The sequence below is a fragment of the Pleurodeles waltl genome, chromosome 5 (genome assembly GCF_031143425.1).
Source record: "Pleurodeles waltl isolate 20211129_DDA chromosome 5, aPleWal1.hap1.20221129, whole genome shotgun sequence".
NCBI lineage: Eukaryota > Metazoa > Chordata > Amphibia > Caudata > Salamandridae > Pleurodeles > Pleurodeles waltl.
Genome location: NC_090444.1, coordinates 808,656,126 through 808,679,642, shown reverse-complemented (window position 1 = coordinate 808,679,642; position 23,517 = coordinate 808,656,126). Strand labels below are relative to the sequence as shown.

Below are 23,517 nucleotides of genomic sequence, written 5' to 3'. Positions count from 1 at the left end.
GCAGTCATGAAATGAATAGTTTGTGTTTCTTCACTGTCTCCACTTCTGCGTTTGAAATAACCGCTGGGAGTAGTCTGAAGATTATGATCACGCCACACCATAACTTTATCCCGATACATCATCAATTATAAATATAGCCAGAGGTCTTATTTAAACAGTTAATGAAATAACAGCCAAATCCCGAATATCAGAGTGACCACAATTCTATGTGTATGAGCCATACCATAGAAGTGCCTAAAACGTGCTATGAAAGCATTATATTCACATCCTTGTTGTGGAACATGAAAAGGAATATGCTGAACAAGTACACACGGTTGATTTCTGTACAATGAGAAAATAATCGTTTTTGTAACCCTTCACTTAGAAATCCCGTTTAACCTTTATATTGGACTGATAATGTAGTGATCGCTGCATACACATTCTGTTCTCTGGGGGAAATTCTTACCATGCCTTTCATATACTTCTCTTAGTGTGAGAGTCGAACCACAATATTGTAATGCATTTTAATATTTTATATCACCCTTAAATGTATTCCTGGATATTCAGCTCCTACACACTTGATCTTGTGATGAGCCACCACCCTTCTCAGTATTAGGCTAAACAAAAATTAGCAGAGAAATAAGTAACTGGGATCGTTCAGTAACTGAGTTCTAGATTAAAGTGATGTGAAAGGGGTTTATTACAAAAATCTCAAATTAAGCATTACAGAGAAATGCAAAATAATGCCATGGAGGCTCAGATACAGAGGCCAATATTTATCAAGGTATTGCCTAGATCTTGCACCACACAAGGAGGCTCAAGGGTGATGCAAAGCCTAAAGTAGATTTACCGAGCCATGCAAGGCCAACGTGGGTGGCCCTGCGTGGCTTGATAAATCTAGAATAACCTAATGCAATACAAATCACTGCCTTGCGTTACTTTGCAGCAGGGAGGTGTGCCATGGAATGATCATGAGTGTGCCCAAGCATCCACCCATGCATTCTGACACATTCAGTGTTTGAATTGTGCGCCTCCCCACCAGAGGTGCAACAAGGAGAAATATATTGTTTTCTCCTCATTGTTTCCTCTTTATAAGTGTGCTTTATTGTTCTGCACAAATAGAAAGAGGAAGACACCCCTGAGGGTTGTTTTTGTGCAAGAAGGTGTACATATGAGACATCCCACATGATGGAATTTAGATTTTACCGGATGGGAAGTCCATCACTGTTGTGACAGACTAACCAGTTCACCAATACCTAAATCAAGCCCAGAGTCCTTAGTAATCAGATACACAGTCCTGTGAGGAGAACAAAAAGTCTCTGGCTCCTCCCAAAACCACATTTTATAAATAGGTAATAAGCAAAAAGGCAAATTCAGCTTGGCATGACTAGTGATAACCCAGGGTGAGCAAATCAGAATAAACATGATCACTACTAAAACTATAACACTAACCTATTTCTAAGAAAAAGGAAAACTCTGTCATTTTCGGCAGCAACAGCACTGTATTCCACAGATGCATGATACAATATGAAACATTTTCAAACAAAGACTTACACATCAGTGTATGTTAGCTCAACCACATCAGACCTTCCAGCTGAAGGACCTTGTAAAGTTAATACTTTCAATACACAAGGAAAAGTCTAATCACAGTGCATGCACTTGAAAAAGAAAAAAATGCCACAGCGTCTTGTGCTCTCGAAGTCTGTCTGGCAAAAAGACACTCAGGTTATCATTGACTGGAAGAGGTAGTGAGCAGGAGGAAAATGAACAAAACAGCAAAACAACATTCATTTTAATAAAATGTGTACTCTCCAAAAAGGTGGCAGAACTAAACTACAGAAATAAACACATTTCTAAACACCAAATCAATATTGTTTCAAGTCCAATATTAATAATTAATCGGATACAACTACATTCATCATGAAACACATTAGTATTCAAAAATAATTTGGCACCCGAAATTACACATTAGAAAAAACATCTACATTGGCATGGTAGATATGTTGTCTTTGTGGAATCTGGATATGATGGCAATCAATCAATCAATCAATCATGGATTTGTAAAGCACGACTACTCACCCCTGAGGGTCTCAAGGCGCTGGTGGATGGGGGAAGCTGAGGATCAGTCGAAGAGCCAAGTCTTGAGGTCCTTCCTGAATTGTGACAGGGTGGGGGACTGTCTGAGGTGGATTGAGAGGGTGTTCCAGGTCTTGGCGGCGATGTGGGAGCAGGATCTTCCTTCGGCTGTGGTCTTCCAGATGCGGGGAACGTTGGTGAGGGCCTAGTCAGTGGAGCGGATCTGTCTGGCGGGAGTGTGGAAGGAGAGTCTTTGGTTGAGGTAGGCTGGTCCGGTGTCGTGTAGGGCCTTGTAGGTATGTGTCAGGAGTTTGAAGGTGATTCTCTTGTCGATAGGCATCCAGTGTAAGTCTCTCAGAAGGGCGGAGGTGTGGCTGTGACGGGGGGCGTTGGTGATGAGTCGGGTAGGGGCGTTTCTGAGGGCGGCAGGCCACCAGGAATCATTCCAGGTGGAGGGTGTGGAGCCAAGGATGAGGACCTCTGTTTTGTCTGAGTTCGGCTTGAGGCACCTGTCTTTCATCCAGGCGGTGACTGCCTTCTTTCGTTCGTGGAAGTTGTTCTTGGCGGTGGTTGGGTTGTTGGTAAGGGAGACGATCAGTTGGGTGACGTTGGCGTAGGAGACGATGTTGAGTGCATGGCTTCTGACGATGGCGGCCAGTGGGGTCATGTAGAGGTTGAATGGGTGGAACTCAGCGAGGATCCTTGGGGGACACCACAACGCCCACAAAGATCTCTTTGAGCTCTAAACATATACAGCAGAGGTTCCCACATATATACTACTCAGGTCAAAATTCATCCTTAGGCACTGAAAACTTGAGATGCATCTTTAACATTGGTAATGTCAAAGTATTAGTTCTCACTCACACTGTTTAACCCAAATAATCCAATGCACATCATAGACCAGTACATAAAAGAATATCCTTCATGGGACCATTAATTCACTCTATGGGAAATCAGGGTCTCATGGCCAAAGGGCAATAGGAAGTTTTTAGCCTATAATAGTGTCAACTAGGGTATTTTTCTTTGGTGTCATGAGTAGCAGTCCCTTTCCACTTTGAACACACAACCTGGTGCCACATATACCTTTCAGAATTGGATTCTCAGTGTAATGAGGCAGAGTAGTCCAAAAATGACTCAAAGAGATGCTGTTATCTAGAAACTCAAAAGTTAGCAGCACATTAAAAGATAACACTCAAAAAACCATTGTCTAGTGAGTGTTTGTCCTTTAAAAAAGAAAAGTGCCTTATTATAAACACACATTTCTTAAAAATTGTAAATATTTACAAAAGTGCTGGTAGAAAGACCAATTTGACCCACTCCAAAAGGAGCCTTGCAAATCGTGTGAGGTGCAAAGCGAGTACTCTTGAAAAAGGCCCAGGTGGTCAACTAATCCTCTTAACACAGACTAAGTAGTTCTGAGTCCTCTTTGATAGTTTGTGTGCTCGCAGATCAAGTTAGGCCTACTGGCTTTTTCCTGGGTGTTAACAATGTTCAGATCAGATAGACAGCCTTTGTCAATGCACATATTATGGATAAAGACCACCAGAATATGGTATTTCTAAGCACAACAACGTTTGCCACTTGTTATCAAATACAGACCCAGTTTTAACAGCAATCGAAAATGGGTATTTAAAAATAAATGATCATTTCAGTGCAAATATCACAAACGTGCAGGCTATCTCACAGCGATGATAATATTTGCCTTTTGTTTCAACAAAGTGAGACTTGACGGCTTTGACATTATTTTACAAAATGAATATTTAGCTGTAATCTTCTTACATCATGTTACACAACCAGCCAAGAACAGCATTATAAAGGAACCCACACTCCTAGGGGAGCACAAAGCTTAGTCCTGGTAACATCGTAAATTTGGCCCTCAGATTAACATATGGTCACTAAGGCCCATAGTTATACTTTTTAGCGCCGCATTTGCGTCATTTTTTGAGACAAAAGTGGCGCAAACTTGCAATATATAATTGTATTTGGGAGGTTTGCGCTGCTTTTGCGTCAAAAAGCTGCGCAAATGCAGCGCCAAAAAAGTATAAATATGGGCCTAATTCTTTTCACTAAGAGACAATGGCGTTGTGGGCCTGCTGCTGCTCAAGGCAACCAACATAACAAACTCAAATACTTTGTTGTGCACGTACCCCTTCTAGGGTACCTTAACAAGATAATATGCTTGAGACCACTGTGGAGTTCATTATACTCTCCTTTAAGCTGCGGTGATTCACTTTCTTGTAGCTTCAGGCCACTCAACATTGCATTTCATTAGCTTTTCTTCATTTTTTTAAATAACCAATTTTATTTTGTTCAAGCGTGAGAACAGAAAGAAAAAGGAAAACAAAGACGTGACAGTGAATGCATGATAGCCCCATGGAATAAGGCAGGGCAATACCTTCCCACAATTGACAACCCTCCCTAAACATAATAACATTGTTCAAACAGGCAGCCCCCGTGAGCCAGCGATTTCCCCCAGATTTTCCTATATTTTTGGGGACAGCCCCGCATCTCGTAGGTTGGCTTTTCTAGTTGAGAGCACTAGTCCACTCTGGTTCACCACTTCAAGATTGACAGCACCACAAGGCTTCTCTAGAGCTGTGCAATGTTTCTCTTGGCCACCAGGCAGGCGACCCCTATGAATATCAATACACATGGAGAGAGGATGAGGGAGAAGGAGGGACAAATATGGAGGAACCCACCGTACTTAGCGTTCCAAGCGGTCCAAGGAGATGACGGTATAGGCGCACGGCGAGCGCCCCCTTTGATGTATGTTTGACTATAAGGGGACACTCCCCCTCCTGGATACCAGAGGCCAGTAGCCTCTATGAAAGGACCGCCTCAAGGTAACTCCTTGGGTAAGGTAGACCTTTTACTTCACACTCTTTGACCTTTACATAGAGTAAATTTCCTCCAACGTGAGACGTAGGGATCCTAGGCCCTGACGAATGCCCCGAGACCTCTATTGGCTCACTTCTGAGGGCAGAAACATGTTGGCTATTAGTAAGGTGACCCTGTGAGTCCTTATCCTCACAGAGGTGTCCCAACCCCTGTTTTAGCTACACCAATCAGACACCATGATTAAATTTGTCACTCCTTACAGTTGTCTGCTTAGGTGTTTTTAATTTTTCACTAGATTAGCTGGATCCCGATCTTTCCAGAAACAAGTTTATTTACGCACTCCCTCCTGTTCCTTTAACAGTGAGGTTGAGTCCGCCCAGGTGGCACTGTCCTACCTGGGTGGGTCTAGGTGGTCAAATGATGAAGCATGACACTATATAGTGTGTGAGACCACCTAGTCCGTAAAAGGAACTTCCCCCGGTTTCTCTCCCCATGCCAAATCCGGGAGCAGGGAATGATGAACACCCAAGTACTTGAAGGCATTGCGCTTTACCGGGATGTCTGGACACCAGTCCTCTCCCCCCTGCTGCGCCCCCACCTCCAGCAGCAGTGACTTCCAGAGGTTTAAACATAGCCCCGAGGCCTCACCATACAGCGTAAGGCGCTCAGGGCAATCAGGTTCTGAATGCTTTGGCCACCCCAGGAAAACCAGGACATTGTCTGCTTATTAGGACACCCTGTCTTCATGGCTAGTCTCCCACCTCCAACCGTCAATTAACGGGTCACCACGGAGGAGGCAGGCCAGCGTCTTGATGGCTAAGGCAAACAGTAAGGGGGAGAGGGGCAGCCCTGATGTGTCCCCCACCTGATTGGAAATGGATCTGATACAATGCCGTTAACTTGCACCTGCGCCGAAGTGCTGTGGTACAAAAGATCGACCATACTCCTGAATTTCGGGCTGAAGCCCATTCGCACTAGGACCACCTCCAGGAAGTTCCAAGCCAGGGTGTTGAAGGCCTTGCAAAAGTCCACCGGGAGGAGCGCCAACTCGCTCCCCCCGGCTATCCACTTGCGAAAGCGCCACCTCAACCCACCAGAGACAATGGCATGTGCTTCTTCCTGGTATGAAGCCGCACTGGTCGGGATGCACCAGCAGGGCCGCCAGAACCTTTGCAAATATCTTAATGTCTGCATTAATTTGTGAGCTGGGCGGTAGGATGAGCATTGATACTGGGGTAGGTCGTCTTTAGGTATGACCACGATCGTGGGGCAATCCTGACCTGGGGTGAAGGAGCCGCGGCAAAGCACCTCCTCATAGGCATTGACCAGATGGGATACCAGGTGCAATTGAAATTGCTGGTAGTATTCGATCCTTTTTCCCAGATTGATGCCTTTTTCCCAGATTGAAGAGCAGAGATGGCTTCTCCCACCTCTTCCTCTGACTGAAGTAGGTCCAATTCTGCTGCCAAAGATGATGGAAAAGAGGGTAACGGAATATCACCCAGAATAGGGTTTTCTTGATCCGCTGTGGGCTGGGGGACTCGTGAGTAAAGGTCCTCGTAATTGGAGGCAAAAGTGCTGCAATTGCCAGCAGGGCCTCCCGTGCAGCGATCATCCGATCTCTGATAAGGGACACCACTCAGGCAGAGACATCCCGGGTCGCCAGCAAATAAAGCAGTTTTTCGGTCTCATGACCCAGCTCATATGCTCTTAGGGTCGAGGCCTGCCAATACTATCGAGCCTCTGCAAGGGACACCTGCTGGAACTCCGCACGCCGAAGCTCCAACTGTAGCCCCCACTCCTCCCCCCCGGGCTGTGTGGCGCAACGCTCCATCTTTACCATTTCATCCTCCAGTTCAGTTATCCGCCAAGCTTGCTGGGCTTCCCGCCACCTGACATACCCCTTAATGACGCCTCTCAAGGTGGGTTTACTAACCCCCCAGAAGGCCCCCACTGGGGCCACTGAGCCCTGATTCTCTCTAAAGTACTGCGCTAATTCTTGGTCGATGAATTTGACGCAATCGGGGTCTTTCAAATACCATGTGCTGAAGCACCACATGGGTAGCACGTTCTGCGTCAGGGTGCCCTAACTCAAGAGGACCGGTGCGAGGTCCGAGATACCACAGGCCAGGATCTGCACTGAGGTCAAGCCAAGGAGATCCACTGCCGGGAACCATATCAAATCTGTCCACGCTGTTGTGTGGTGAGAAGCTGACCGATGGGTGAATGCCATCATCTGTGGGTGTCACACAGGCCCAAGGAGTCTGCCCATTTCAAGAGGCAAATACTGTAGAGTCTGTGCAACACCCCATACGTGGGACAGTAGAATTGTCTCAGATCAGCTCGGGACAGCGTTGAAGTCCCCTTCCAGAATGGTAGTTCCCTGCGATAGGGAAAGAAGCAACACGTGCAGTCCTGCCAGGGTGGGGTGAAGAGGCTGCAGAGGGAGATAGCATGAAACAAAGTTGACCTGTCGACCTGCCAGGTGGCCCTTCACTTTGACGTACCTTCCCTGAGTGTCAGTGTGGACCTTATCTACCAGCATGGGCATCAAGCTATGGAGCATGAGGGTCACTCCCCTGGAGCCCCTGGAGAAACCAGAGTGGTATACCCGGTCGTAACCAAAGCGATAGAGAAACAAACATTGGGTTCCCACTAAGTGGGTCTCCTGCAAGAGAACAACCCCCGGGTGATATCTCCTAATGTAACGTAGGACCGTGAATTTCTTGATGCGGTCTTACAGACCATTTACGTTCCAGGAGAGTATCGTAGACATATTTCCGGTGGAGAGAATGGCACTAAACTCAATTCTGGTCCCTTACCGGGCCCAAGCTGCTGAGCACAAGGTCTAATGTGGATGACCCGGGGCAACAGATCGGTATGCATGTTACTCACTGTGTTCAGGTCCAGCCTGGAAGAAACAAAGTTAGTACAAAGGAACAACACAATACAACTACCCCAAACCCCCCCAAAGCTCCCACCCCATACTTCTACCCCTGAAGCATCTGTCACCCCTACCCAACACTTTTGCAACCCAGCAAAGTACAACAGAGACATTTTGGAGGAGTCCTGAAGATTTAGCAGTGCCATTATCATGGATGTGCAACCTGACCATCACTATGAAGACAAAGTAAGACAGTTCCAGTCTCTCATGCTACTGCCTATCCGCGGCCAGGGAGCCAGTCTGGGCCTCTTTCCCTTCAGCCCTGATCAATCTGAGGGAGTCGGCATGTCCACTGCCGACACAAACAGGGCAGGGGTGGCCCTCAGAGCAGCGTCCAATGCTATATCTGGTGGAAACTCGGGCACCGGTGAAGCTTCCGGGGATCTCCTCCGCTCCCATGCCACCACTCGTGACCTCCGGGAGAGGGAGTGCTTCCTCTGTATGTGGGCTGGGAGGGGGGGCTCCATCCAGGGTGTCAGTTCCTGCCCCCCACCCCGCGAGATGCCTCAGGACGTCCCTCAGCAGCCCACTCTAAGGCCTGCTATAGGTAATCAAAGAAAAATGTGTTAGGTTGGAAAATAACTTTTAGACGAGCAGGAAAGAGCAGCATGTATTGCAGGTTCAGCACACGTAGTTTCTGTTTGACCACCTCAAAGGACCTGCACCTTTGCTGCACCACCCTGGAGTACTCCACCCTCAATTGGACTTTCATGGATGGGCTCACTGGCTCTCTAACTCCTTACACATCACTCTGGGAAAAATTCAAATTGACTGCTTGGAGCACAATTATAGTGTATCATCTGAGACACGTTTTGCATGCACAAGCCATTTTTCTTTCCTCCAAGACTTCAGAGACAACAAAAACCCCCATGGTGACTAGGGCCAGAGGTATGGGTGTCCTCCATTTCTGCCGAGCGGAAACATCCAGCAAGCTACTTGAGAGGGTGATGCTGCTATGACTTTATAGAAACATGGATCTCAGCGAGGCATATGTCAGATTTTGAAACATGAGAAATAACTCCTAAAAGAATGGACTCAGTGTGCATTTGTCAGACAACAATTGATAGACAAAGGTACATTAATGACTTTTCTACACCAGAGTAATCAAACTTTACATTTTTTTATGCACTCTTTATTTGAAGTACAGGAAAGCTTAATCACTAAAGATTTACCCTTCAGTCAAACATAGCACTTCTTTTTGAATTCTCAGACATGGCAGGCCACAGCCAGTTTAGTACCTGTCTCATCTGAAGCTGTGCCACCAGTGGGCAGAAGTCAGGCTACATGTCTTCCTTACTAAGGTCCGTATTTATGGCCTGGTTTCCATCACTCTTGGGCCTGGTTTCCATCACACTTACACCACACAACATGGTGCAAAAGAGATACAAACCTTAAGTGAGAGTTATGAAGCCACAGAAGGCAACCTTGCATGGCCCTTTGTGGCTTTATAGATCTGGAGTAATGCAACACAGCACAAATCGCTGCATTACTTTACTCTGAGTCCAAAGAGGCATTTCCATGGATTTTGATGCATTTTCAGATTTACAAGAACTTGTAAGACTAGGAATGTGCCACAAAGATATGCCTCCCTAGGAAAGACGTAACAAGAAGAAATATCTTTATTTCTCCTCGTTACTTTTCTTTCTGTAGCATACATTAATGGAGGAATAACCCTCAGGGGATTGTTTTTGTGCATGAAGGTGCCCCTTCCTGCGAACAAACAATCCTGCATGCAACACAGGAACATTTGGACCAAGGTGCAATGGTCCATGCGTTCGTGCTAGGCAGCCAAAAGGCACCAGTGCAGGGGAAAGTGCAGGAATGTGCCATATAAGATAAACAAGGTGTATTCCTGCCCTTTACGGTGGTGCAGACGAGCACACTAGGGTGACTTACTGCGCTGCCCTGCGCCACAAAGCTCATAACTATGAGCCTAAGTCTTTTTATGAGTGAAAACACATGCACAAATGTTAACTTCTCTGCAGAGCCTCCTACCACAGCCACTGAACTTATTTTTAAAGGTGGTCCCTCAGGTTTATAATTCAAATCTATTTTAACATAGATCTTAGAGCAGGTGAGGCCCCATCAAGTGATGCCACATTACAACAGAAGTCCAAGATCCTGAAATCCGTAAGGAAAAATACTGATCTTGTGGTTTTCGTGGGTTAGAGCATGCTTCCTTACATCCTGCAGGAAAGCATGTGTTGCTTCAGATTCACATATCTTCATTTCAAATAAACTGAAGGGATCAGCAATAAATGGAGTGTTGTTATCTTCATATTTATCTTCCATACATTTGTGCAAAATTCCCTGTTGTAAAGGCCTGCCAAGGTGTCTTCAATGAAAAACTGCTCAGCCTCTTTCGACTGAGGTTAACGTCTAACTCCTGAAAGTGAATCATTTCATTCAATGTGTGCTTTCTTGCATTTGTTTTCACCTTTACAGTCATTTGTTAGTCCCCTTGATTCCCTCTGGAATTGTCAGAATCCTGTGGTTCACCGGGGGTACTTCTATCCCAGGATCTCTCACAGGGCCTGCTTCTCATCAGTCTCAACAGCCATCGTGAGCAGGTACCACATCAAGTGTTGTTCAGTCCCTGGAGTTCACTTCCTGAGTGACAGGCAGAAGATCACAGGAAAATTCCGAGTTACGTACTTAGGGGCATATTTATACTCTATTTGCGCCGAATGTGCGTCAAAATTTTTGACGCACAATCGGCGCAAACCCTGCCCCATATTTATACTTTGACGTCCGACGCCGCGGGCGTCAAAGTTCCACCATGTGCGTCATTTTTTGGAAGGGGGAACCAGCCTTGCGTTAATTATATGCAAGGTAGGCGTTCCCTTCCAAAAAATGACTTTAAGGCCTGTGCGCCTTATTTATACTGTGACGTCATTTTGACGCACAGGAGGGGGCAGGCCATAAAAAACAGCACCCAGCCTGATGGGCGCCGTTTTTTAACGCCTGGGTCAGGGCAGGCGTTAAGGGACCTGTGGGCTCGGAAGGAGCCCAGAGGTGCCCTCCCATGCCCCCAGGGTCACCCCCTGCCATCCTTGCCCACCCCAGGAGGACACCCAAGGATGCAGGGACCCATCCCAGGGAAGTAGAGGTAAGTTGGGGTAAGTATTTTTTTCATATTTTTTTTGTGGCATGGGGGGCCTGATTTGGGCCCCCTACATGCCACTATGCCCAATGACCATGCCCAGGGTACATAAGTCCCCTGGGCATGGCCATTGGGCAAGGGGGCATGACTCCTGTCTTTGCTAAGACAGGAGTCATTTCAATGGGGGTTGGGCGTCAAAAAAAATGGCGCAAATCGGGTTGAGGCCTGAATTTTGCCTCAGACCTGACTTGCCCCATTTTTTGATGCCCAAACTCCATTTTCCCCTACGCCGGCGCTGCCTGGTGTGAGTCATTTGTTTTTTACGCACACCAGTCCGCAGCGCCGGCTAACGTCATTCAATAAATAAGGCGCCCACATGGCGCTTTGGAATGGCGTTAGCCGGCGGTAAAATGTTTGACACACAACTGCGTTGGCGCAGTTGTGCGTCAAAAAGTATAAATATGGGCCTCAGTCCTTGGTTAATCTCTTCCCACAGAAGTTATTGTTAAATATGCTACTCTCTTCACTTCATATTATTATTTTCAGCAGTCTCCAGTGGCGTAACAAAGCTTGAAGCCCCCCCTCCCTCCAAAGTACAGGGAGAGCCCCCTCCAGACCCAGTAAGGAGCTCTCTCTGGACAGGGGCCCACCACCCGTGCATAGTGCTGGCTGTGATTAGGAGGCCCCCTGGAGATCAGGGCCCCACCCACTGCAGTGGCTGTGGGAGTAATGTTACGCCACTGGCTGCCTTGTGCACGTACACCCAACCCTCCCTTAAGTGAAAATCAGGGCACTCATTCTGACAAAAAAACACATGCAATATCTGACAGAAATGAACTTTATAAATGTGAATCGTAGAAAATAACACTGCACTGCACAGCTCCCTTAACCTTCCAACTGCAGCATCTAGTCATCCAATCTTATCTAAAATGGGTTATTTAAAGGTCCCTCTTACATATAGTGACCCAAGAGGCCACCCAATACTACACTCTCATTCACCAATAACATGCTCCAAAGTAGCCGAACTCACCATGATAAGGTGACTCTGACGTTAATGTTGTGTGACAGGTGTAAACATTATATTGAACTCGTAGCCCACTCACAGTAACTTATGATAGACAAAGATGGCATAATGAACACACTGTATATCAAAATATGTATCTTCTGTTCTTTTAGGTGTCTCCGGAGGACCCCAGTCCATGCAGGTCATGTAGATGTGATCCAATCGGCTCTTTACATGACATCTGTATCAAGGACGTAAAACAGGCCCTGCAAGGTCAGTCTCTCCATTGGTATAGTAGAGTTTGTCTAGTGTCTCTACGACTAACTGTATCTCACAATAGTTCTGCCTCTGTTTTAGGGAGCAAAATAAGCATATTATCGGCTGTTCATATTTGTCAATTTTGTAAAAACTGTGCAGTGATTTTTTCAGCTCTCATTTGCGAAATGGGGTGAAAACAACAACTGACCCTCTTAAAAGTGTGAAAATATCAGCTTTATTAAACAGGTGCACATTAACAAACACAATCGTAGGCCAAGAGCCTTACAAAACTACCTCCTCACTAACAATTAATTTACTGACCAAAACCTACCCCCACCCCTACCATCCCATCAAAAAGACCCCACCCCAATGAGCATCTCCTTGCTACATAATCACCTGCAACATTTCCAATTTTTATTTACCTCTCTATACTAAATCTATAAATCATAACTCTGAACAACTAGTCCCTAATCAACTACTTTTAGTCTTGAGCTTCCTGCCTACGCCCCCATCCCCTGTGTTTGACCATTGAAAACAAAACACCAACTTCTGTAACCTTCTGTAAAAACTTTTCATGCCATGGCCAAGCACGTGTCATGTGGCAAAACTTCAAAAACAGATTCTATGTCCACCTGCCCCACGAAAACGGACATGAAAAAGCACCGTAACATAAAAAATACAAAACTCTGAACCTCGAAAAAACTAAGGTATAAGATTGTGGTGAAAAAGCATTTTACCACCACCAGCATATTGTTCAAGCAACTATTAAATTCACACCATCTCATGCCTCCTTTGCACCTCCAGGTCACAGAAAGCCCATGCTGATAGAAACTTAACTTGGACCCTATTCCTCTCTGTGTCTCCTGTTGTTTCGCCCGCTTAAAAAAAGGAGTATCCTACCACCCAAATGCAAAGCTCCTCCTCCAGCCCCTCGACAGACTATGCAACAGAAAAGGCAGTAAATATTCACAGAGAAGAGGATGGAGTGCAGCTGTCCCCCCAGAAGTTTGCACATATCTCTGAAAACAATCTGAAGATAATCGACCCAGCCTCATCATGTCCTTCCACTTCCATATGTGGCTGTCTGTGCCAAACCTGAAAGAATGCATACCAAAGTCAGCAGGGTGAGACCCCAAATCTCTAGTGCCTTGTGCATGATAGAGAAAATCTGGGAAGCAGCAATCCTGGACCCAGCCTGCTGCTAGCAAACCAACCCTTCACACTCTTCGCACAGCTCATTTTACACTCCAAGCCACTAGACAGAGCTCTATCTCTGTAAACGCCTGTAGCATCACATTCTTTCCTTGCACTCTCTGGTCCATTTTTATACAGCCGCATGACCACTCTATCCAGACTCATGGACACATCCTCCCACAAAACTTCCTCCCCCTTGTTTGCTAACCAACAATTTGGACACTCGAAAGGCGCTAAAAAATTCCACATTAGCTCAGCTAATGTCCATGTCTCCTCCTCCCCTTTAGGTACTTGTGGCAACTGCCACAATATATGCCTGAATAAATCAATAGAAAGATGTCTCTGAAGTCTACTCAAGTGACCTTGTTCCCTTGCCTACCCTTCAAGCATTCTTTGCCCCAGCTCCCCATCTGACGGGGCATAACCCCACAATATTTCCCCCTAAGGGTAATACCTGCTAACTTTTCCCTCAATGGTTACCTGAGAAGGCCCCTTTTTCTGTCAAATCCAATATAAATTGAACCACATCCTCACACCTTTGCCAACCCTACCACCTGTGTTGTGCCCCAGATGTTAAGAAATCTGCCCAAGCCGGCCCGTATGTTCTCCTGGTTGACGCCGTGAGGGATCCTACCACCAATTGTACCACCCTTTGTTACCAACTGACCATATCTCTGCGGGAATGAGGGTCTTGAATCTGTATAGCTTCCTTGGTCAGCCCACAGAATCTCTCCCACTGAAAATGGTACAAACCATCAACAATGTCATTTTCCACCCCAGAACATGCTGCACCCTGAAACAAATGTTGCGATTCAGCCAACCCAGCACAAAAACACACAACAACTTCAGCACCTGCTCATCACTGGCTGACTGTCTGTGATCACCTGAACCACAGCCATGTTGTCCACCCTGAACAGGCCCTTTCGGTGTACCAGTTCTGCACCCCACAGGGTGATTGCCACTACCAGCAGAAAACAGGTCAAGAAAGCAATGCTTCTACCTCCTGCCTTCCACTGAGCCAGCCATTTCTTTGTAGACCAACAGCCTTGCCAAAACATTCCTTCCACCGTGTCAGAAAATATCTGTACATCCCACTCAATCTCATCCTGTCGAGCCAGGGGGATGCCATTGAAAGACTTCAAAAGAAGGACCACATTTGAGATCCTCCTTAACTCCAGCTCACAACTGTACATGGTGTTGTGGAAGTGTATCCTCCATGAGGGCCAAACCTACCCGCCTACAGAATGCTCTAACTGCCCTAACTACTCTAAATGCAAAACTGAGATGACCCAGCAGGACCTGCATTTCCCTCACTCTTACCTGTTCCTTAGCCACCATTGCTATCGCTAACACTATCATTATCCCCTTTTTGCCCTGTCGGAGCCTCACATCCATGTGTTCTGTGTCCAGTGCTACCCCTAAAAAAGACAAAACAGTACTTGGGCTTTCTGTCTTTTCAGGTGTGAGCAGGACCCCTACGTCCCCTATGAGCTCCTGAAACCATGCAAATGCAAGCTGACTGTCTGCCGAGTTGGGTTCCCCTAACAAAAAGAAGTCATCTAGATAATGTGTCACCAGCTGATGACCTGTGTGCCAAGTGAAAAGCCCTTGTAGAAAAGAGCTGAAGCATTCAAAGAGCACACAGATATAAAACTTTCCAGTAGTAGAACCTTGTCTACATATCATTTTCCTTCAAGGTGCATGCCCACAAGATGAAAAACATCCAGGTGCACTGGAAACAGCCAAAAAGCTGATTTCACATCACTTTTTTTTATATCAAGGCCTCTTGATCTGCCTTCACTACCAATGACAGGGCCACATCCACTGAGAAATATAATACTGAGAGCAGTTCCACAGGAATGAAATCATTTACCGACTAACCTTCCTGCCACGACAAATGTTGAATTAGGCAGAACTACCCCTTTTCCTTCTTTGGCACCACACCTATTTGTCTAACAGTCAAGTTCTCAATTGGCCAATCCTTGAAGGGGCTAGCCATTCAACCTTCTACAATTTCTTTGTCAAGTTTTTCTTGCACTGTCTATTTATGCTCCTTTGCAGGGCAAACATTATTTGCCCAATTTAAAACCTGGGGACCACCGTACATCAAGCAAACGCCTCCCCCCAAGCCTTCCTTCAAAGTCAGTGCCTCTATGGACCGATAACAGAAGTCCAGTCAATACTTCAGCCTGTTTAACTTGACCGGAGTATGAGCTTTTAGTCACAGATCCCTGTGTCCCTCTACCTCCTCTATTTGAGAATTACTGTGGAGGCTGATGTGAGCCCTTCCCAACTGTATGGGGCTACCACTGGCCAGGGGCTATCTTTGGAAACCCCCTGTGTTCTCAAAGCAATATATGTGTGTGTCCGTGGGCACACTTAGAGCGCTCATGCTGAAATGTATAGTATTCCTTAGTGCACAGCCCCTTATTGTAGTCCCAGTATGCCCTTTGAATCCTTCCAGAGCTCTGTTTGCCAGCCTCACCCCCAACGGGCTGGGCGCCCCTGAAAGAGCTTGTATGCTATCAGCAAGCTGCTGGCTGTGAAAACCGCCTTCCTGATCCTCATTAGACCCATACTGTGCTGCCATAAGTCTGTGTCTAATTTTCCCCACTTAGCCCCGGGATCCCAAGCTAGACTGGCCCTGAATTCTTGATCATACTGAGGGGGTATGCCTCTCAAATGGCAGCTGAGCCTTGGATATGATGTCCATATATTTGAACTGTGTTACGCTGTGTTCTGGACATTTCTCACAATAATCTCTGGTGTATATTAGAAAAGCTACTGTCCAGTTCTCAATTGTCATGTCAACTTTTGGCTGCTTGGCCACCTCGTATACCTCCTCCTTTCACCCTTCGAAAGTACTTCCCTATGGAGACGTTTAAGCATCTCCACATATTTCCCTTTCCTTATTTTTACCTTTGTGGTTAACTTTAAGTGCGCCTACAATGGCTTAGTCATTCCTATGTAAGGAAGACATTTTATTTTCAGTTCCATGCTTTCTGGCCCATTTTTCTTGTCCCTCTCACTTTCTGAGCCCTGAGCCTTGCTGTTCCCCAAGGTTTTTGGCCTGTCATCCTCCTTCCTTGTCTCTGCCTTCTCTGCCTCTTTAGCGGCAACTGCAACAGCTGTATCCGTACCCACCCCAATGTCAGTCATGTACTTCTCTCTGTGCAACCACTACCCCTACCCCTTAGGACCACACCCTGCATCCACACCTGTGGATATCCACGCCCTTGTACACCACAATGCCTTTACCTGGCTCCAAAGTCATTGCTCGTACAGGTGCTTGCCGCCTCACCAGTGGCCCCCAGTGTCCATGGCTTCCCTATGCCGTGCCTGTAACGTGCTAGACAACAATGCATTAGCAGCCACCCCACCCTTGACCTGACCCTCATTTCTACTATACTCTCCTCATCTCACACCTTGCTTTCTTCAAGGCCCCCTTTGACACCCACATGGGGTCCTCTGGCCTGGCCCAAGACAGATAATCCTTCCTATAATGCCCAGATCTTGTGTGACTCCTCTGAGTTGTAGGCTGACACCGGCTGTTCAGAGAGGCTGCATAAACCCTACAGTACCGACATGCTGGCAACACCAGTCTTTCTTCTGAGGAGACAGTGCAGGAAGTCACCTTAGACCTCCCTACGGTTGGTGTCCGCAAGGTCACCCTGGATCTACTTCCTCTGGCTGCAAGGGGATCTCCTGAAGGTGTTCGGTGAACCACTCTGGACCCAACCATCTCGGCCTCTCTGTGCATTTGAGCCACACCAAGCTCTCCCAAGTATGGAAACCGACGACGCTCCTCCAACTGCAAAAAAAGGAAAGGACTGGTGTACTGGCAACCACCACCTCCTGTGACCATGGCTCAGGGAACCCTGGCTCCTGCTCCACCCTAGCTTTCCATTCCCATCCTTGTGATACCACCCTCCCCTTGGAACCACTACCCACCCAGACCCCTGCAGCTGAAACCATTCCCTACTGTCCCTTGGTCACTCCTCTCCTTCTCTTGTTCCTCTCCACTCCACCCAAGCTTGGCTGTGATGATGGCAGAAGCTGCCACCTGGGGAGCAACTTGTCTCTTTCCCCACTCCTGGCTCTGCATGTACACCCTTCCCCGGCCTTTGCAAGCCCATTGCAGCAAATCTCCTCCCCTGGACCTCCATTGCGCCCCCTCTGTCCACCTGTCCTGCAAGCTCTGAGGGGCTCTATTGAGCCAATCACAGTGCCCTAACCAGGTGTCATTCCCCCAGCCCGGATGCCTTCGCCGGCCCTTCCGTTCCAAGTCTATTGGTTGAGCTCTCACATTAGAAGGTACTCCCTGAGCCTGCCCATGGACGGCCCTTTCTTCCTCTCTACCAAAATTGGTTTCCATTGATGAAATGCCCAAGGGAGGTGCTGCACTGGCCTCCCACGCATTAAGGGTTCTGTTGCACCTCATCATGACTCCACCATACACTTGTTCACCATTTGACTCATGTGCAGGGGACGACGCCACCGCAACCTCCCCACTGGTTAATGTCTTCTCAGGGCTATGTCCGTATACACGGTAAGGGCATGCACAGATTATGTCCCTCCTGAAGGTGGAGGCACCGCCGTGTACAAAATAGCTGTCTTCTCTCCGGCTAATGCATCCTCATTTAAGGGAGGCTCTGCTGGCAATGGTGCAGATGCCTCCCGTGACATATGAGGCCTGGTTTTACCACCCCTCCCCTGTGTGGCTCCGATGCAGGCCACAGGGGCGAAGGGGCGTGTCTCCCAACAGGAGCCTCTACCACATTCTGCGAAGCCACCTGTATTGGTAAGGAGCTGCCTCGCTTCAGCTGCATCCATTCTGCCTTCATTTTCCAAATAAGCGAGCATGCGGCAACAGCAGCAGCCACCCACACTGAGGCCCGACACATGAGCCTCATCTCTCCAACTGTAGACCCAGTTTCTTTAAACAAGTCCATTAAGCGCATGGCCTCTGCGACTTTCTCTGCACTAGTCAGCATTGCGAACACTCTAGGCGTCATATAGACAAAGCAAAAAAGCAAATGGGAAAAAGCAAACAGGAAAAATTGTCATCAAATCTAAAATGGTGGCTTAATAGCCCAAAGGGACTCTAATATATACAAGTTGGGCTATATTGGGCTCCAATGTAGCCCAAAGCCCTGTGGCATTTAAAGGGGCAGTCAAAATTTAGTGCACCTCTTTCCCAAAACCCCTGGAGGGTAGACCTCACTCTGTTTGGCTGCCCCCAAGACCCCACTGTACATTTATGTAAATTGGCTAAATCATTTTCACCCAAAAGATTGCATATTTTTAGGCTGTGCAATTGGACTTTAAATTGATGAATTTATGAGGTTGCCTGTGTTCAATAAACCTCTCACCAGGCTCTTGTATCGAACATAATACAAGTTGTTGGTCATATAAACGTCTTTAGAACATCTAACAACTGGGCAAGAAAAGTTTATTAGTTCATTTTTTGGAACGCAGAAGAAGACAGTTGAAGTTAAATTATATTATATTATTTAACTATACTGGTGCTCTTTTTTATTTAAAAAGTGATGCGTTATTTACCACCCGAGAATGTGAATTATGCAGTGAACATAGATCAAAAATACAATGCTCTCTGGGACCAACGCTTTAAATCAGCAATCACTAAGATAGAGAAGAGAAGAAAGCGACAATGATTTGCGTTTGAATCCCAAGTGATAATTTATCGAGTCAAGAAAATGAAATGTATTTTGCAACTCACGAGCTCTTAGAGCAATGCCAGTTTTGCAATATTTCTAAAATGAAGTTAATTCAAAATGAATAAATAAAGGAAGCATTTTAGATGTAGTTTCCTGATCCAGTAATCTTGTTCGATTTAGCAGAAAATATATTTGTACCGATGATGATGATAATTATTATAATAATAAATAATACCATAAATTATAACTTTCTATACAGAACTTCATTCTGCACTTCTGCCGTTTCTAAGTGCACAAAGCTATTGATTTGTAAAATGCTGTCCTTATTTTCACAATTCGTATTCTTATCACAAATTTGTCTTATGTTTGACTCATAATAATCGCCATTTTTCTGTGCTTGCACAATATTTTGGATTCTGTGAACTTTGATATGTTGTATATATACCTGTAGCCAGAGGTCACCTGACTTCTTTTACGGTTTGCGTGCATATACATATATTTGCATAATGCAGCAAATACAGTCTAGTGTCATACATCAAAGATGGTCAAGAGCTTCAAACTACATAATATTCTCTATATATGACACCATATCATCTGTATATACCTAATGCTACATCTACTGGATGCTTAAAAGTATGCGTTCCTCACTCATGCTTAACACCTCCAGTACCTCACATTGCAACAACCGCATCACCTCAAGGATAACAAGTTGTGCTATGATCTGCTGTCCAGTCTGCAAGAGATAGGGCACTCTGTATGTTGTTGTCAAATACATTGAGTGGTGCATGAGCTGTTGACTTCTATTACAATGCTCCTGAGGACAGACGTAAAGTGTTCAGTTGCCTTGTTCATGCACAACTGTGGTGGTTGTAGGAAAGTACCATCTTGCCTGGCATGTTACCACCATTTTTATATGTATGTCAGTTTGTTTTTTTCCTGTCTCACTGGGATCCTGCTAGCCAGGACCCCAGTGCTCACAATTTGTGGCCTGAATGTGTATACCTGTGTAGTGCCTAACTGTGTCACTGAGGCTCTGCTAATCAGAACCTCAGTGCTTATGCTCTCTCTGCCTTTAAATCTGTCATTATAGACTAGTGACCACTTTTACCAATTTTAATTGGCACACTGGAACACCCTTTTAATTCCCTAGTATGTGGTACCTAGGTACCAGGGTATTGGGGTTCCAGGACATCCCTATGGGCTGCAGCATTTCTTTTGGTACCCATAGGGAGCTCAGACACACCTTTACACAGGACTGCCACTGCAGCCTAAGAGAAATAATGCACACGTTATTTCACAGCCGTTTTCACTGCACTTAAGTAACTTATAAGTCACCTATATGTCTAACCTTCACTTGCTGAAGGTTAGGTGCAAGAATACTAAGTGTGAGGGCACCCATGCACTAGCAAAGGTGCCCCCACATAGTTCAGGGCCATTTCCCCGGACTTTGTGAGTGCGGGGACACCATTACACATGTGCACTACATGTAGGTCAATACCTATATGTAGCTTCAAAATAGTAACTCCGAATATGGCCATGTAACATGTATAAGATCATGGAATTGTCTCCCATGCCAAATCTGGTATTGGGGAGCCAATTCCATGCATCCCCCGGGCTCCACTATGGACCCCAGGTACTGTCAAACTAGCTCTCCGGGGTTTTCTCTGCAGCTGCCAATGCTGCCACCCCACATACAGTGTTCTGCCCTCCTGGGGTCTGGGCAGCCCAGTCCCAGGAAGGCAGAACAAATAATTTCCTCTGAGAGAGGGTGTTACACCCTCTCCCTTTGGAAATAGGTGTTAAAGGCTGGGAGGGGTAGCCTCTCCCAGACTCTGGAAATGCTTTGAAGGGCACAGATGGTGCCCTCCTTGCATAAGCCAGGCTACACTGGTTTAGGGAACCCCCAGTCCCTGCTCTGGTGCGAAACTGGACAAAGGAAAGGGGAGTGACCACTCCCCTGTACATCACCCCCCCAGGGGTGGTGCCCAGAGCTCCTCCAGTGTGTCTCAGACCTCTACCACCTGGAATCCAGAGGTGTGGGGGCACTCTGGAGGCTTCTGAGTGGCCAGTGCCAGCAGGTGACATCAGAGACACCTCCTGATAGGTGCTTACCTGACTAGGTGGCCAATCCTCCTCTGAGGGCTATTTGTGGTCTCTCCAGTGGGCTTTTCCTCAGATAACGACTTGCAGGAATTCACCAGAGTTCCTCTGCTCCTCTCTCTTCGTCTTCTGCCAAGGATCGACCACTGAATGCTCCAGGACGCCTGCATAACTGCAACAAAATAGCAAGAAGACTACCAGCAACATTGTAGTGCCTAATCCTCCTGGCTTTCTCGACTATTTCCTGGTGGTGCATGCATTGGGGGATGTCTGCCTTCATACTGCACTGGAAGCCATGAAGAAATTTCCCGTGGGTTGACGGAATCTTCCCCCTGCTCCAGCAGGCACCAAACTTCAGGGTCACCGGTACTCTGGGACCCATCTCATCCTGACGAGCCTGGCCCCTGGAAAACAGGTGGTGGACCCAAGTGACCCAGACTGTCCAGTGGTCTAACTGTCCAAATTTGGAGGAGGTAAGTCCTGGCCTTCCCTCTCCAGACAGTAATCCTGTGCACCATCTGAACTGCAGCTACAAGGGTTTCTGTGCACATTTCCACAAACTCTTTCATGCACAGCCAAGCCTAGGTCCCCAGCACTCTGTCCTGCAATGCTCATCTCCCTGAGTTGATCCCCAATTTCGTGGGACCCTCTTTTTCAGTGTTGAGACGACTGCTGTGTTCAGACTTCTTGAACCAGTGTTCAAGAACTTCTGCGGGTGCTACCTTCTTGTTCATGGGCTCTCTACGTTGCTGAGGGCCCCCTCTGTCTCCTCTCTTGCGTGGTGACATCATGGTCCTTCCTGGGCCCGGGCACCACCCTTTTTCTTCAACTACGACTCTTTTAGCTAGCAAGGTTTGTTTGTGGTATTTGCCAATGAAACAACTCTACATACTCCAGCACTCAGTGAGACATCTTCTGCATGAAGGAGAAGTTCCTAGCATCTTTCGTTGTTGCAGAATCTCCAGCTTCTTCCATCCGGAGGCAGCTATTTTGCACCTGCATCCGGGGTTTATTGGGCTCCTGTACCCCCCGGACACTTTCATGACTCTTGGACTTGGTCCCCTTCCTTTGCAGATCCTCAAGTCCAGGAATCCATCTTCAATGCTTTGCAGTCCGTTGTGGTCCTTGCAAAATCACAACTTTAATGCGTTTCTGGGGAAATAGTTGTACTTTACTCCTACTTTTCAGGGTCTTGGGGTGGGGTATCTTGGACACTCCCAGCGACCCTCTACACACTACAATAGCCTAATGATCCATTTGTGGTTCGCATTCCACTTTCTTAGTATATGGTTTGTGTTGCCCCTAGGCCTATTGCATCCTATTGTATTCTACAGTGTTTGCACTACTTTCTGACTGTTTTACTTACCTGATTTTGGTTTGTGTGGATATTTTGTGTATTTTACTTACCTTCTAAGGGAGAATATCCTCTGAGATATTTTTGTCACATTGTCACTAAAATAAAGTATCTTTATTTTTAGTAACTTGGAGTATTGTCTTTCTTATGATATAGTACCTATATGATATAAGTGATATAGTAGGAGCTTTGCATGTCTCCTAGTTCAGCCTAAGCTGCTCTGCTATAGCTACCTCTATCAGCCTAAGCTGCTAGAACACTACTAATCTACTAATAAGAGATAACTGGACCTGGCACAAGGTGTAAGTACCATCTGGTACCCACCATCACTTCCACTCCTACAGTGGTTTACTCCAAACCCTCCCCGAGGGACCCAAGGTGGACTTAGTAACTCCTTTCTTCAGTGCTTTAGGATGTAAGGATGTAAGGATGACAGCAGTAAAACAGGGAGAAACCAATGACTGATATTAGAAAGTGTTAGAAAGCCATGATGTATTGTTGGAAGTGTAGTTTACTTTATTCAGGGTACATCTATATCTTTTGAATGCTATGTAGCATAATTAAAAGAACTTATCACAAAATAATGACTTTGAAAAATTTGGTAGCAGTTTATATGTGACCAAATAAATTTACATTACAACAAAAAATCAAACTTTGCAGTCTCACAGAAAATCAAGGATCTATGTGTTAACATTAAATTCAGGATTACAGGGAGGGTGTGAAAGTTAGCCAGCAGTTCTTCCACAGACAAATAAATAAATGATCAGATTACCATTAGGAGAAGTATATCTGTATATAAGAAATTGCTTTCTTGGAGTTGATGTTGCTAATAGTAAATCTTTCCAGATCCTTAAAAATAATGTATTCTTCTCAAAGGGGGGGGGGGGAGGGGGGCGGCTCAGACAGATTTGACACGTGTATTTGCTTCTAATGTGGGTGTTTTGGGGATGATTAGACAGACTGGTTTGATACTTGCTTGTAAGCACCTGC

The 23,517-nt window shown here is 46.3% G+C and overlaps 1 protein-coding gene across 7 annotated transcripts in view; it reads left to right on the top strand.

The window, feature by feature from the left end:
• Window positions 1–23,517, top strand: part of LAMA2 (laminin subunit alpha 2) — a 3,379,260-nt gene that overhangs the window by 1,122,500 nt on the left and 2,233,243 nt on the right. For all 7 annotated transcript variants that reach the window (XM_069234829.1, XM_069234828.1, XM_069234823.1 and 4 more), the window contains exon 9: window positions 12,117–12,216. In XM_069234829.1, the coding sequence (XP_069090930.1) occupies window positions 12,117–12,216 (100 nt within the window). The remainder of the gene's footprint in view (window positions 1–12,116; window positions 12,217–23,517) is intronic.